The sequence below is a fragment of the Buteo buteo genome, chromosome 2 (genome assembly GCF_964188355.1).
Source record: "Buteo buteo chromosome 2, bButBut1.hap1.1, whole genome shotgun sequence".
NCBI classification, from domain to species: Eukaryota; Metazoa; Chordata; class Aves; order Accipitriformes; family Accipitridae; genus Buteo; species Buteo buteo.
In genome coordinates, this window is record NC_134172.1 from 77,624,558 (window position 1) to 77,641,553 (window position 16,996).

Sequence of the window (16,996 nt, forward strand, 5' to 3'; positions counted from 1 at the left end):
CTCCTCCAGGGGCCTACGCAACATCTCCATGTATTATATTGGAATTATGCCACCTTCCTGACGGTTAATGAGGAACCACAGAGTAACAACCCCCCAGTAATTACACGTGACCTGACATCTAAGCCAGAAACAGACACGTGTTCATTCCGCGACTCCAAAATACCCAAAGGTGTAATCACCAGTGCCATGATGTGGCAATTCCCACCCAACCCTTGTCAGCTGCCCGTTCCTGTGACCTCCAAAAGCCCCAGCCGGGTGATTTATTCCTGCCCTGCACAACTGAAGGTTCCCGAGAAATGCAAATTGCCTACCCTGCACCATGAAATAATTTCACCTAATGATCTTAGAAAGAGACTATGAAAGAAATCTGGACTTCACGGCTCCAGTTCGCTCACCACCGTGACCTCTTCCACAAAGGCAGGCTCCAACCTGCTCGTTCCCCCCCCAGTGTAAGCTGCAAGAAAGTATCTGCCAGCTAAGGATGTCCTAGAAGGAGGAAAACCTTAGCTGTCGATCTCCTCGAGAAGTTCAACGCGTGGACAGCCGGAGCGGGCAGCTGCCAGCACTCGGACGTGGCTCGGCGGCTGCAAGAAGGCTTCACTGCCTGGGGGCTGACCAGCCCATGTCACTGAAGGGTCCCTCGCCCGTGGCCGACCTGGGAGGAGGACCGCAGGGCGTGCAGAGGTCAGAATCGGTGTCTGATTCCCCTTCTGCAATGTAGGGTCTGATTTTGGCCACGGCTGCATAGCAACCGTTGTTAAGGATGTCCAAATTCTCTTTGGACTGGGAGATGCTAAAGCCGCTGAAAGAGCGCTCCAGTTCCTCGTGGTCTACCGAGGGGATGGAGATGGACGTGTCGCTGTCTCTCATGGCACTCTCGTGGTGTTTGGTTGTAATGTCTTCGTTCCTCAGGTACTCTGCGCTCGCCCTGTGCCCACCGCTGTACGCTGACAAGGAGCGCTCGTGGGAGGGCGGAGGCGGGATGCGGACCAGCGAGCCGGGGTCTCCGACGGGCGAGGAGCCGTGGCTTTGCCGCTGGTAGACCTGCTGCTGGCACGATGTCGAGGGCGGGCACATGTTGGTCGGGGCTGGCGGGGCGGAGAAGTTCTTCTGACCCATGGAGCTGGTGGACCTGATGATCTTGATGATGCAGCCGTTCTTGTCGATGTGCTCCCTGCTGTCTTCGGGGCTGTGGTAGGGAGGTGCCGGGTCTGGTTCTTTGGACCCAAAATAAGCCTCCGTCTCCGTTGGTGGGATGCCCATCCGCTGCATGTAAATGTTCACCAGGAAGTCCAGCTTCTTCTCCATTGACTGAACCTGCAAAACACCACAATTCCAGTGCTACACGCTGCACACAGGTTGAAGCACATTAACTCCTGAGTACAAGCAACTTCCAACCCATCTAGGCAAAAGTGTGGGGCTGGGCTTCATACATGACCTCTGCCTACACCAACCTGAAACTTTTACTAAATATTTAATTGTCCTGTTCTGAAGTATTTAATTCTCCACCCTGTTACAGAGTTTTCCTTAAGCTCCCATAATCTTTTTGGCGGGCACCAAATTCCAGGAAAGCTGGAGCACGCTCGCACCCTTTCAGCTCCTTACTGCATTTGGCGTTTGCCTGGGCTCAGACGGCCATGGGGATTTCTGAGCCTTATTCTCTAGGAAGATTTTCATCTTCTGCAAGGCCAGCAGCTACAGCAGGCAGGCTTATGGACTCATTTGGAACATGTCTAGTATGGTGGCAAAGAAACCAATGTGCCATTTTCAAACATAACGTAGACTTTTGGTAAATTCACTAAAAAAGAAAAACTATATGTCACAGACTCCAAAGCGCCTGTTTTAAAAGTAGTACTTAGGCTTCTAAGACATTTAGTACCCTTTCATAACATACCCCTTGTTTCTTTTTCAAAATATTCTTAGCTGGTACTTTTTTTTCTAAACGGTAATGTCCCACTGAGGAAAAAGAAGACAAGAAAAAAAACAACCCAATGCATGCAACACCTTCTGATAATAACCCCCCTCAACTCAATATACCTGTTTTTCAACTTTTCCAAGCCTGCCCATCATGCTGGGGTCTTCAGGCAGCTCCCCCTCCGCCGGCCCTTTGGTCCGATCCTTGTCGGTCATGGAGGATCCTCTCCCAACGATCTGGTCAACTCTACCGGGATCAGAAAATCCCCCCGCCCCCGGAAAAGGACCTGGAGTCAGTTGGAGGCAGCAGGCGAGGAGGGCTCCGCTTGTCGCGCCTCCGTGGGACAAAGCAACAGCCTCTCGCCCAACTAACGCTCCAAATTACTCACATACACGCAGTGGCACTGAAGTGTTAATTCAGATGCAGAATTCAGAGCAGTATTAGCAGAGTTTGAAATTATCCATTTCTGTTTATACAGATAAAACCTGGCACATTATGCACAGTAAATTTACCCACTGCAAAGAATTTCTTTAACTGGCTTTCTTCCAAGTCAATTAACTTTTTATTTGTACTGAGAAATAATGATTTTGGGGAAGATCAAGTTTTCTGTCTAGCATATGTCAAAGGGATTTTTTTCAGTCTTTGCAGCCATTTCCTCTCCTCAATGCAAATGTAAGTGTGTAATTCTCATGTCCATGAAAATGAGCCTCTTGCCCTAAGATCCAGACAAACAGGTGTAGTGCTAAGTGTTTTAGTGGAATTACATCAAGGCTAAATTTGGTCATAACTCACCAAACGTTACCAAATTGTCTTCATCTCAATGCTACTGCAATTCACACCTGTATCATTAGACGTTTTCTATTAGCAGGGCTCCAAGCCGGTAATAGCAGAGGACACTCCTGCCAAATCAGCAGCTAAAGCTACCGGGCATGTTGTTTGGCACTAACTTCTTTACACACTTTACATTTGCAACTCTTTGTTCCCAGTATAGAAACACCTGGGTTGATATACAGCTCCGTATGCAGAGGAAGAAGGAGGGCAGAGCCAGTCTGAAAGCTGGAAGGCAATTTTATTTGAGGCATCAAATCTAAATTTTCTAAAGAGTAAACACCGGAGCTTCTTGATCCCTCGAAAGTCAGGGGAGCAACTCAGTTTCGGAATAGCTTTTTAATGGCAGCCCAGTTTACAACCTAATTTTACGCCAGGCAAACTTTACTCTTGCATAATGCACCAAACGTAAGGGTGGCGGGGGAAAAGAAGGGTTAATTAATCTGACTGAAACCAAGTTGAGGTATCTTGAGCGGAAAACTCAAAATGCTTCTTACGCAGTTCTGCCGTGTGGGCCATGGGTCCATGCACCAGGAGGAGGAAAAGGAAGGAGCTGAACGCAGACAGACAGGGGAAAATGAACAAACAAAAACCAAGGAAAGGAATGAGACGTGAGGCTGTTTCCAACACAAGAGCCATCTGTTTTCTTTACATTTGACAGGGACTTAATACGTATGTTGGCTGTTGACATTAAGGGACAGATATCAGTTGGTACGGACCAGCGTGGCTCCCTTGGCTTATATTAGACCAACAGCAGTTTACGGCACCAGAGGATCTGGCTCAGAGAGATTAAGGGGATGAGCACATCACACTAAAGACAGAAAATATAAGCCAACAATTATATTAGAGTTTATCTTTGATCCCAGAAGATACTTCATTTGGGCAGGGATGCGACAGAATACCGTTCTGTTTAAAAAGTTGTATCTGATCCTTTGCTTAGCAATATAAGCATAGGAATATAAGGAGCACCAAGTGCTATAATTACAAGTGTGAGGAATATGCATGCCTTATTTCTCTCTTGTAATGGGAAAAGGAAATCATTGACATGTACAGGAACTCCCCACAAGGAATGCAATTACTGACATGACATACAGCACAAGAAATCCTATGACAATGTTGTTACCATGTAAGCAAAGAGGTATTAAATTGGATACCTCAGGCTACCTCGGTTTGGAATCACAAGTCAAGGCGTAGTACAGCCACTGAACGAACTCCTCTCCTGTATGCACAAGCAAGTAGACTAGTAAAACAATGAACATGCGTTTAAAGAGGCCCAAAGTCTAAACGCTACTGAGTATTGTGGAAGGCCAAGAACCATCGGGGCGCTCTGTCCTCGTGTCCCATCTAGCACAGCACTAACACTGAAATGTGTCCACTAATGGAAATGAGATGTCCTTCAACAGCTGCCGAGCAGAGCAGGGAGGCAGAACAGACTGTAACACAGAGGAAAACTGAACATCGCCATGCTATTGTGTATTGTAATAGAAAAAGATAGTCTTGTGCAACCCTATTTCTAATCTTGCAGAAATTGAGGAAGGACTTCTGCTCTCTTCCATGTCTTTAAAAGAAGAGCTACGCAGTAAGTGAACCTCACATGACCCACGTGAAGCGCAGGAGGCCAGCTGGCACTTCACAGATGGAGTGATCACTAGGATCATACAGAAGAGCGCTGACTTCTTCCATCACCTTCCGGCTGGACACAACTTGCCTGTAGACCTGCTGTGATTTAAAAGCAGGACTGAAGCCCTTCACAGAGTTCACCCACAAAGCATTCAGAAGCCCTCGCCCATATACCATTGAGACCAGAGCCCAGGAGAATTCCTGCTTGATTCATTCCTTTCATGTCTATATTTTAACATAGTCCTGATTCCTGAGGTGGTCATCCTCCACGGCTCTGAGAAGCCAGAGAGCCAGATCTCGCCTTGGAGGCAGAGTCCGCACCCAGGACAGTGTGGTGGGCAGCTGTGGGCCACTGACTTCAGTGCAGAGAGAGGAGAAGAAGAAGAACCAAGTCCTTCTCTCTTGATGGGAGAAACCAGGCTCGAGGTCTCCCACCCCTTTGCTTCCCATGGCAGAAGTTACAACCAGAGGAGAGTGCTCCTGCCCTCAGCAAAGCACAGAGATTTCACTTGTGCCTTATCTGATACAAGAGAAGAGAGGAATTTCCTCATGAGCTCCCAACCACCTGTCCCTAGCTGAGCAACGCAAAGCGCGGGAGGTCCTTTTAGCCATTACAAAAGAGTTTGAGGTTTTGTCCAAATTGGGCAGCAAAGCTCAAAAGATGAAGAAGAAAGAACATATTCCACCTTTGCAAGGAGAGGGGGATAGTGTATGTTCCTGCTGCGTGACAAAGGACCACGAATCTTCTGAGATGCCAAACCCCACTTCTGCACCACATACCATGGGGAGCCTTGTGTCTTCCCCACGCTTATTTTAGCTGTGTCAAATACACATGTGCAGAGGGAAGAATTCAGCTGAGGCTTTGGAAGAGTCAGCCCCGTGTTTTTCCCTTCTGTGGCAGAAGAGGATTCAGAGATTTCTAACTCTGCGTGACAAACTGTGCCATCTGCTGTCCTTGATAGGCTCTGCTGGATCTTAGTTTGGGAGGGAGAGAGAAAGGGGGGGTGCTCTTTAAAGTGAACTTTGATATCTTTCCTTCTTTCTAATGATACAAAAAAAATGTAAAGTCTTGCATCAGCCACAGTGCAGGTTTTCTCATGCTTCATTATGCTTCATGCTAACAGTGCATGCAAAGAGGTGTAATATGTCACCCTCGGGCCAGAAGCAGACATCAAAAGGTCAAACGGCTCAAATGAGATAAAAATGAAGTGTTTGGGAATATATATATTCAATTCTTTTCTTTTTTTCTTTATCTCTTATAATTTTTTGTACACAATCCAGGCATTGAAGCCAAACCCCCTTCATCCATGTCACAGGACTGGCTACTTACCTCCTCATTTGGTAATAAAGTTTGCTCTAGATATATTTTGTTCAGTATCTGCTGTCTAAAAATTACAGCTGAGGTTACACCTATTCTATGTTAAGTCGGCTGATCAAGGGAATTTAATCCAAATTGTCTGTGTGTACAGCATGGAGCAAACACCTTCAGCCAAATCACAGCTGTGGACATCCCCCAGTATCCAGCCACCTTTGCTGGGAGCTACTTGCAGAAAACTTTTGGCTGAACTGAGCCCTTGTCACTAGAGCACCACAATGCGATCCACGGGGTCGAGATAGCTCATGGGACATCACTCGGTTTTGTTCCTCTGGGCAGCATTTGGCTAAACCAGGGATGTGTAGCCTCAAAAGGAGAGGCTGATGCAGCCCACGGGGTTCCCACGGCATGGACCCACGCGGTGCTGAGATGATGAAAGCCATAGCAGCAGCAGAGCCTGACCCAGAGTTTTTGGATTTGGGCTTGGGGCCGCTCAGAGCTCTGATTCCCACCCATTGGGCACCTCGAGCACCCCACAAGTCCCACCGGTGTCTGTGGGAGGATGCAGCTGCCAAAAATTAAGCACAGCATAAGCCTTTTAGTGGGTGGGAACAGAGGTTTCAGCAGCCTTCTGTACTCTGCTGCTTTCTGGAGCCTCTCAGCCACAGCTCAATAAAAAAGAAATGAGAAAATTCATTAAAAAAGGGAGCAATTCCTAAAAAAAGGCTTAATGTCCCAGGACCCTAGTGGGCATGTGTGAACCGATTTTTAATCTGGCCATCAGTATTGGAAACTGTAAAAACAGGGTGGGGGAAGTCATTAACATTAAGCTGATATGGCAACAGACTTGGACCAAATAAAATAAATATCCCAGTTTGAGGCCTCCTCCCCTAGTATCCATCGATCACCTTTTCTGTGTGCAAGGTACAAGCTTTCACGTGAAAATCTTGCCTCTAGTGAAGGCTTGTGGCACACCTAATCTTATAGGTTAAATACAACAAAATACACTTGAACATGTATTTTTATCTTAAAATCAAAATGGTTCTGCAGATAAGAAAGTTATTTCATTTTTAAAGACTAGTTTTGGGCCTCATCATTTGGCAGGGAGAAGATATGGGCAAAATGCTTTTCTCAGAGCATCTTTTTTCCAAGCATGAAGCTTGGGCTTCTGGAAAATTATCTTATTTTTTTAATCTTTGAGCTAGCTGAGTGGGAAAAGGTAAGCTTTCAATATTCCTTTTACTCACATTCCTCTAGTGAAGATTACTCAGAGCAGCTTAAATAAAAATCAAGAGATTTGTCATGTATTAGCTCTTAGGGAGGGCAAGTATATTTAGAAAAAAACCTTGAGGCTAAGCTTACTGCATTTAAAAATCACCTACGATTTGTGCATGGAAAATTACTTTCTGGCAAACATTTATACGAGCCTTGGGTTCCAGTGGTCTCCATACAGGGTGAAAATACAGCTCAGCTCATGGCCCTGCTGACCAGACCTCAGAATGCCCTAAAATGGGAACTTCAGTGAGAATATGTTCCTCGTGGCATCAGCTTCAGGTACGGTTTTGCCTAAGGAGAGAACTCAAAAAGGGCAATGAGAAAAATCTCACTGTGTGACTGAGGGCTGGGTTTGACTCCTGCTCTTCTTTTTGCTTGCAAAATCAGGATCTTTTTATTTTTAATACGAGTCCCATGGTTGTAATATTTTAACACAATTTTTTCCTCTGTGGTCGGTAGAGTTGCATCAGCAAGGAAAAGAGACCACTGTGTTCATTGGATATGAAACACTTCATTCTTACTTTGCCCACTGAAGTAAACTCATTTCATAGTACAAAGAGCTGCAGAGGCTCCCTTGCTTGTGTGTGGAGTGTTTCATCTTTTAGAAAGTAGATCGTTCAGTTTATCTTGGCTTTGTGGGTAAATATTCCACCTTTTACATCTGAAGATAGCCTGACAAAATATGAGATTTTTGAAAGATATAATTTTGCTTTCTAACACCTAGAAGAAGACTGAAAATAGAAAATACGCTAGCTGAAGACACTGATGGTTACTGATGACTGTATGGATGTCCTTTTTTTCCCCCCTTTGGCTTGCCTAGTATGAAAGCTCATTACTGAAAGTAAATCAGAGCATACCCAGAGTAGCAAGCCCTTCTGAGTCATGATTTAGCAAGCTGCACTGCTAAGTCATAAATGCCGTCATATAACTGGCATGAAAGGGGTTTGACATTAAGCAAATGAAAAATCCAGAGAAAGCGGCATTTTGGTGAATCCTAACCTAGGCGAGTATTGGGGAGATTCTTTGGAAGAATACATGGGTCCTTTGGTTGGATACTTCTTATGCCGGGGAGTTGAAGGGGGTGGGGGACCCACAATCATATCTATCCTGGCAAAGTAAATAAGAAAAAAGACACCAGCAAAATGCATAATGAAGCAACACGTAGAGAAAAGTTGGTCAGAAAAGTTGCAGAAAGAAACAACTGAAAAACAGAACGACAGAGAGAGAAAGAGAGAGAATTTGAAAATATATTCCGCTGGAAACAGAAGGCTCCCTCCTACTACCTGGTTGTCAGTGAAAGCCAGAGTCTCACCCACCCCAGGGTAAGATTTGGAGGTTTAGGCACCACTGAAACATCGTTAGGAGATCCCCCCGCCCCAGATATAATAGGCAACATGCTTTACCCTCTGGAATATATTTGCATATGTGTAGCAATATCCCATTGAGGCGGTTGGATATGAAACAACATATATTCATTCTCCTTTCAGTTCCAGTGCTAGATAACACATCCTCAGCTAGTTCAGAAAAGCATGAGCTGTTGGGAGTCGGCGAGATACGCTGCGGGATTGTATAACTCAATGAATGGGAGACATCCATGGTTGGCAAGGTGTCAGGATGAGACACGAGACAGTGTGAACACAACACTGAAAAGAGCACATTACAGACACAGTGACAGAGGCATTAATGATTAAAGAGGAAAGTGCATGTAAACACCCCAGAAATTTCCTCGAATGCAGCTTTAATCCACCAAAGCCCTGGCTACGGGAGGTCACAGCCAACCCTGCTGAGCTGAGCTGGCAGGGAGAACACAGTGCTTTGATTGCTGAAGGAAAGGGAAATAAAAATATCTGTTCTCCAAGGTGCCCCGTGACAACCTCCCTGGGCTCCACCATACGGGTGCACCGTACTTCTACAAGCGCCAGTTGGTCGTGCTCCAACGTCGGCCACGGCCACCCCAGGCCCACAACTTGTCTACAACTGGTGCCCCTTCCAGTTGTACTGGGCAGGTGACCAGCCATGGGACCTCCTGGTGCCCATCTGGCTATGATGATGAGTGCTTTGAAGGATGAGCCCAAGGGGGTCTGCGCCCATCACCATCACTGGTCTCCTGCTCAGTGGGGATAGTTGAAAGCAGCGAAGCTGCCTGGTAGCCCTGGATCCCAAATCCAGGTACTTCACGCTTTTGAAGCAGCTCCTGGTCTTCCTGACTTCCCTGCAACGGGGCGGATGGCAGCCCTAGCCTAGTCCAGCCTCAGCAACCTCAGCCTCGCAGTCCCATAGGAACAGCTAAGAGGAGAATTCAGTTTGGTCTTTGAAAGCTGCAACGCCTTACCCCAACCACCCCAAAAAAACCCAGCTAACCAAACTACTTTGTCTTTGCAGCACATCACCTTGAAGGATCGGCAATGGGAGACCTGGGTGGACGGTGAGGGAATCTGCCACACCAGCTCGGGGTGTTCAAAACTCAGGCGTCCCACCTGGAGCCAGTGGAGACGACAACCCCAATGGCTCACGACCCACTGCAGAGGCAGCCCCGAGGCCTCTCGTTTCAGGTTCTTAAAGTTAGGAAATATCAATCCCCTCCTCCTCCTCTTCCCTCTCCAGATTCAGCTACACGTCTTGGATCTATACTCATTGAATTCATACTGAACGGGGGTGAGAGGCTCAAAGAGAGGAAATTCTCCAGGATATTTTAGTCTCCATCGCAAGGGAGAATTTACCTTCTGGCTGCGTATCTGGAAACGCACAGTGTGCAGCAACGTTGAGAAAGTTACCTCTGCTGCTTGAACATCAAAAATAGCCGAGTTAAAATGGTCTCTGAGAGATTAGTGGCAGAAGAGAGATTCCTCTTTTTCCTAGGAAAATTTTCCTATTCCATTCCTGGGGTTCATATTAGCTGTTTGCATACGCAAACACATTTTTTTTGCACATTTGCTGACTCTACCAGGGACCTAGATGGGTTTGAAATGAAAGGAAAAAATCCCCAATGGCTTCCAGAGGAAGCTGGGCTGCCACAGCCATCAAGAGAAATACTTTCATTCTCCAAGTGTAAACATAAATGGTATATTATTTTGACTGGAAATAGCCTATGGCCAATCCCTGCCTCTGTTCTGGGTGTCCTTCGAGCTCAGCAGAACTGGGGCTACTTCTGCTGAACCGACACAGCTGGGGGGTGTTGGGGGTTTGGGGTCTCATTTTCAACACGGGACATCAGGGCTGAGGGAGCGGTGGTCAGACAAAAAGGATTAGCTGAGATCCTCTGTTCAGGGGACCAAATTCATCTGTTTTTTTTTTTGCAGGAGAAAACAAAATTTTAAATGCCCTTCTCAGTTCCATTTGTCCCTTTTTCACGTTCCTTCCCCTATTAAAAATAACTCCTCTCCCCCTAAAATTTGAGCACAGGAGCTGAAATGCAGCTCACCTAAACCACACCTGTGTCGGTGGGCTTGGATTAGAATCCCCATCTGTATTTTCAGCAGACTGTGCCATCCGAGGAGGGATTCCTCCTAAAACAGCTTAGCATCCTAACTGCTTCCCCGCTGCCCCCTCTGCCCGTAGCAGCAGGGTCACAACCATCACACCAGATTTGATTTCATATCACTCCCAGAAAGGTACCAAATTAGCCACTTTAGCCTTAAGACTGGGGCACCAAACCTTTGCGATCCTGCCAGGAGGACCACAGAGATACACACCTGCCTTACCTATGGGATATACTATAATGCCAGAAACTCCCAAAGTAAAGGAGGAGGATGAGCCGTGATTTTTGTGTGTATGTCCTGGGGTGGGCGCTAAGGCAGTTTTAGTGGCACAACACCACCGTTTGCAGTCCCTGTCCTGCTCATCCCTGTGGGTTCCAGCCACAAGCATTGATGTTTTCCTTGAGGCTTTCTGTTAGGAAGAAAAAGAATAAGCTGTAGCTGCAAAGGAAAGTGTCTTTCTCCTGACAATACCTCCGCAATGAACAAAAAACAGTGAAAAAATAAAGCAAAGAGAGGGGTCTCTTGCCTGGCCTGAAGGTTTTTAATCCGGGAGAGCATATCCAGGTGACCGGCTGAATACTGCTCGATGACATCCATCACGTCGTAAGGTCGAAGACTCTCCTTAAACTTGCGCTTGGAGACGAGAAATCTCATAATGCTGCAGGAGATGGAAAGGAAAGGCAAAATATAGTTCCTGGGCTGCAGCCTGACCTGCTTAGTGGCAGATAAAAAACACCGCAGGGACCTGCTTTGGAAGGAAAATGGAATAAATCCCAAGCCTGTGGGTTTGGGAGAGGATACGGCAATAGGAGAGGGGAAGGAGACTGGGGGGGCTCGTGGCTGAAGCTCTGCCTGTGACGGGGGGGTCCCCGATGCCCCTTGGACTATCAACCGCGCGAGTGTCCTCTCTGCGCCGCTTTTATAACTGTCAGCATTAAATCTCAAAGCTGGTGAAAACAATCATTTGGATGCATCCCTGCAGGGGATTTTCCTGTTTCTCTGTTTATTCCTTCCCTCAGCAAAAATTGCACTTTCTGGCAGAATTTTCTGTAAAGGAGGGCAGGCCACCCAGGGGAAAAACAGTCTGCAGCACAGACATTTCAGCATTTGCCACCTCTGCTTAGACTTTAAATTTCTTTTCTTTCCCCTATTACTTATTTTTCCAAACCGCTTCCCCCCTCTCCCTCTCTTACCACACTGCCCTGATGCTGACTTTCAGTCCTGGCGTCAAATCTTCGGTCACAAACTCGCAGTTGCAGCTTTTGTTCTCATCGGGAATGTCTTCTCCAGGGAGGCTTGCTTCTGGGTTTGGGAGAGGGAGGAATAAAGACGACGTGTTACTATTTCCCATGCTGGTGCCGCACAAGGAAAGACGAGTCGGACCGCAAACAGCAACCCCGGGGGAAGCACCGGAGATAGTTTTGCTGAGCATCCAAATGAGAGTATTTCCCGAGACGCGTTAAGGTGACATCCAGCAATGACAACTGCCGCTCTCATCCATCTCTAGAGGCCCAACTCTCCCTCCTTTCCCCATCCCTATATACATAAGTATAGATGTTATCATGGGTGTCAGCAGGGGTTTTCTTATCTCTTATTATACCCCAAGCTAAAGGACTGGCAGGGGAAGGAGACCTACGTAAGCGCCCTGGCTGGCAGCTCTGCCCTTCTTAGGTGGGGAGGGAGAGGACGTCGGGGCCAGCTGGGAATTTGGGGTCCAGCACGGAGCCCCCAAGCCCCCCTCACCTTCCGAGTTTTGCCGCGAGGCTGCTCCCTTGATGCGGAAAGCTTGCCGGGCTCGGCTGCGGTCTCCGAAGCTCCAGCTCTTGGGCACTTTGCTCGGGCTGTCCTCGATGCTCTGGTCGGCGCTGGGGGACCTCCTGATGCCCTGAGCCTGTGGAGAGCCTTTCCCTTTGGTGCCAGCACCGCGGGGACTGGAGAAGACACGATCTTTCAAACTGACCTTCTGACTGTTCAGAGAAACACGTTGAAACAAAGACAAAAAGGAGACAGCAGGAGGAGTCATTCTGGAAACCACGCAGTCCTTCCCCACCAGCCATTAGAAACCAAGAGCACTTCCAAGCAGCAGTGAGATGTAGTTTTGCTGTTGGGTTGTTTTGTTTTTTTTTTTAAATATATGTATTTATTTTCTTTTTTTTTTTTTTTTTTTTTTTGGTTAAAGAAAGCATTGTAGAAATGTTTCCGCCATAATGAGTGAAATGGGAATGATTATTAAGAGAGAGAAAGTAATGAGGACTTAAACAGAAGCCCCTTGTGGGATGCCAGGGCTGGCGGGACAGAATGACGTTAAACAATGAGGTTATGATTCCTTAAATCACTGATCAGCTCCAATCACGAGCGAGGAAGCTTTTCTTTCACAACTGCCTTCCAAAACCCTACATCTAATAAAAAAAATACCAATAAAAAAGCACCTTTATCTTAAACTTTTAACTTGCTTGGAAACACTTCATTTCTGATGTGCAGACCTGTCCTTTCCCTTTCTTCAGCTCCTGTATTTCCTCCCTCTTAAAACATGATCTGCCCCTTTTATATATTCCAAAGAGTTCCTCTTTTTCCAGTCTTATATTTAAAGACTTAAATATGAACACCTAAATGTGCAATTCCTTTGTATCCTATAAAGATTCAATCTAAAAACTAGCTAACATCTATCTGCAGGTCTGCTACAGGTCTCATAAACATGCAAAGCAAAATTTTACAACTTCAGGATATGGCATTTTATTGCTGTTTTCCTATTAAAATCCCATTGCTTTAAAACCTTGTAATTATGGTTTGAAAAGAAGATCTCTCCAGACACAGAGATGATCTCACTGAGAAATAGTCTGCTGACCACCCAGCTCTATTTTCCAAAATCTGAAATTTGTAAATGAAAACTTTCACCCAAATGAAGATGATGAATTTCCACATGAAAGTTGCAAAATAAAAAGATTTTGTGAAACTTTATGAAAGAGCAAACTTTATAGAGACAGCACTGGGGAAACCAAACTGCAAATAGTTTTGGAGAATTTTCTGAACAGCAACTGATTATTAAAATACACTAATAGAAGTAAGACAACCAGTGCAAGCCACTTGCACGTACAGCCAATATTTGATATATAAGTAAATCAAAAGTCAGTAAAAATGCAGATTTAAATCCCAATACTCTGTACCATTGCAGTAGCCATTTATCGTTTTGCTGCAAATGCTCTGACTCAATTTGCAGGAGGAACACTGCAGGAATTTTGACATCCACAACAGATTTCCAGGTCACCAACCAAAAACCTGGGTTTTTTCTGTCTCTCAGCAACACCACCTTAAAACTCAGAGCCAAACAGTCCTCCTTTGCCTTCAAAACTGGCACGGGGTTTCTTCAATCAGAACTTAACTGCTGCTATTTGAAGCAAAGCAAAATGCAGCTCCCTTTTCCCCAGCCGTATCAGCTGTACCATGCTGACGGGAACAGACATTCGTTTTTGTCAGTAAAGGAAGAAGACATGACTCGAAGACACACAGGGAGCAGATTTGTTGAGTAAGAAGGCGCTATTTTTAAGAAGTCACTTTACATTGCGAGACATTGAACATTTACAGGGAAAGAAAGGTGCTTAGGCAGCATTTTCCAGAGTTGCCCAGCGTGATCCCGGGGAGGCACTGCTGCCCTGCTGCACCATCTCCTGGGCTGCAGGGCAGGGTTATCTGCGGCCATTGGAAGATACATTTGAGAGAAAATAAAATTTGTTCACGACCAAGTTAGAAAAGGCAGAATTATTCCAATTAACGATGCATTTTTACTTAAGATAAGTACTGGAGATCTCATTTTCAGTGTGCTGCCCACCTGCAGGGCCTGTCTGAAAGCCGTGGGACCAACAGATGTTCAGCGTAGCTGAAAATCTGACCAGAGGTACAAATCCACACAGGAATCTAGGAACAAGCATGTGCCTAAATACCTTTCTGGATGTAAGCCTTAGTCACTAATGCTATCAAAATCATCGTACATAATGAGCCAAAGGTTTAAAAGCAATTCTCATTCTGTGTTTCTTGGATTAGAAACCAGATTGAAATTTTATTTGTCATTCGATCCTCAATAGGCCAATTGGATTTATTTTTTTCTTTATTTTAGTTGTTTTTACAGAATAATATTCCTGGAATCTACTGCATTTCAGTAGTACTAATACTTTGAACTACCCGGTCTTTTTTAAAAATAAGTTTTATAAAAATGAATCAGCAACACACCAATATTCAGAATTCAAAGCCATCTCTTTGTGCCTCATCCTCTGCTGAGTTGCTCCATCTCCGATCTCAGCATAAAAGCAGCTGCCTATCACTGAGTAGGCAGGGCCTTTTCTTTGGGGCCCCTTTTCCATTCCCACAATAAATGTGCTGCAAACGTTTGCAAGAATCACGAAAGGCAAAAAAGAAAGCGTTGAACTCAGTAAGGAATATGAGCAAGGAGTTTCAAGCCTGATAGCATGAGGTGCAACGCTTTTACACCTTAAAAAATCTCATAGAAATCTGATAAACAATTAAGATCGGTGTGGGTTTTGTTCCCGAGTAGTCACTGCTCAGGAAAAAACCCAACACCTGATGTAATTTCTTTGTTTTAACATAGACGACATGAGACAACATGAACAATTAATTGAATTTGTCCTTCTGCCATGCAATTCTCTCATTGGAAATGACACCTGGAATCACACGCAAGTACAATCCCTGCAGAGGAGAATGCTGTTGGGGTCTGCAGGAGCTGGTAGGAAAGAGTCCAAAAGAAATATAGACATATATAGAGATATATGTTGTCAGCTAATCCAAGATCATGTTCTCATTCAACCAGAAAGTCATGCAGAGTGATGCAGAGTGTCTTGGAGAAATGGTATTTAGATGTCGCTCAGGTAGATGGTAAATGAGCCTCAGTTCAGCGGAAAGTGTCTGTGTCAAGTGACATGAAAATGAGGAAAGCAGTAATCCAGCCACACACGACAACATGAACTGAAGCTTGCAATCGTGAGAGCTAAGAGCGGTGTGAGCACGGGGCAGGCGTCCTGCTCGTGCCAGGGGAAGGGAAGGGAAAGAAAACTGTGGCTTTGCAACCAGAGACATAGATTATGGGAAGCCGTAACAGCGTAATAGGGCATGCATTAGTTCCTAGGTCTTCATAACCACTTTCGGTTGGCATCTATTAAAGACATATTTGATAACTAAACCATTATGTTTCAAGGCTGACTTTGGGGAAGCTTTACAAAACTTTCAGCTTTTTACTTGGATTTAACAAATGATAGAACCCGAGTTGATTTTTCTCTGCTGCCAGTCAAAAAATGAGAGCCCATGCTGGAAGAACACATAAGGACCAGTGCATGGTCCCATAGCTGACAGAAAGATGCTCACTGCTTTAGTGGGGTTTGTATTTAGATTCATTTAGGTCAAACAGCCCAGCGCTCAGCAGCAAAATGCATGAGAACTAACCTTCAAATGAGCTGCCATCAGCCTCCTTAGGATGCTGGGGGTTTGAGCTCTTGTTTGAAATCCTCTTGTCTGGGGTTCATTCCACAGTCCTCTATAGTATTAAACCAGCACTTTTAAAAAATGTGGACTCATTACGTTAGCAGTGATTTTGGATCAATAAAAAGTACCACTCGTAACGTTTCGTCATTGATTTTAAACCATGCTCGAGCAGTTGTTTCATTTTCTCCTTTCATTTTGTAGGCAGCAAATGTTAGCCACACTGAGCTGGACTAGGATGGACTCAGATCCATCTCTGCATATGAACTCAACCAGTAACAGCCTTCATTCTTCCAAGAAGCTATGGCCAGGAGAAAGAGGTTATCTCCTGTTGGGAAATGAGGCTGTTTCCTAATCCAGAGTTTGTGCTGAGCTCATGGCATATGAGAACAGCTTGTTAAAACCAAGCAGGAGTGCCAGGAGTGAATGACAGCCTTTGTGGCTATCACTGGGCTCCAGTCTGGTCGCAGGTGTGAATAAGAGGCAGAAAACAATTAGTGGACACATGAAGGAAAGGAAAATACATCTGTGTGTGCATAACTTGCCATAACTAGAGCAGAAATCAAGAGAGAACCAGGCTCGAGCTTGGTTTGCCTCCAGTGATTTCAGAAAAGCCATTGAAAAGGTGAATTCAGCCCAGAGAATGGAGTTTCTGGAAGCAGAGCAACCCCTGGCCATAAGAAAAACAAAAGGTCAGCCAACGATCAATGTCATGGCGAGTAATCCCTCTTCTCTTCCCCATCCACAACCACGGTGTTAGACTGGGGTTGAAGGGAGTCACTGAAATCATAACGGGGAAGACCAGAGTTGCACCATCCCCGCAGCCGCCCCGTAAGCCTGGTTGAGCACGGGGCCTTGGGTGACTGAAGGGACACTGGAACCAGATCCGTGTCTTTAACCTTGGCCTTTGGTATTTTGCAGCGTTGCTGTTACAATCACCCCTCTCCTCCTAGCCCACAGCCTTTTTTTCCCCAAACTGATGCTGAGCGCTGTCAAACACCACATCAGACATATCCTGCACCTTCTCGCAACCTTTTGCTACCTGCCAGCTCAGCTGTTCTGCATCTCAGGAGCAAAGCA

General features: G+C 45.7%; 1 protein-coding gene across 8 annotated transcripts in view; it reads right to left on the bottom strand.

The window, feature by feature from the left end:
* Window positions 1–515: 515 nt before the first annotated feature.
* Window positions 516–16,996, bottom strand: part of KCNQ2 (potassium voltage-gated channel subfamily Q member 2) — a 67,667-nt gene continuing 51,186 nt past the window's right edge. For 3 of the 8 annotated variants that reach the window (XM_075022599.1, XM_075022598.1, XM_075022597.1), the window contains 5 exons: window positions 12,176–12,399; window positions 11,626–11,734; window positions 10,959–11,090; window positions 2,038–2,161; window positions 516–1,317 (listed from right to left, as the gene is read on the bottom strand). In XM_075022599.1, the coding sequence (XP_074878700.1) occupies window positions 598–1,317; window positions 2,038–2,161; window positions 10,959–11,090; window positions 11,626–11,734; window positions 12,176–12,399 (1,309 nt within the window). In that variant the 3' untranslated portion in view covers window positions 516–597. Of the gene's footprint in view, window positions 1,318–2,037; window positions 2,162–7,952; window positions 8,061–10,958; window positions 11,091–11,625; window positions 11,735–12,175; window positions 12,400–16,996 lie in introns of all 8 variants that reach the window. The other 5 variants (XM_075022596.1, XM_075022595.1, XM_075022601.1 and 2 more) reach the window with 3 other exon arrangements.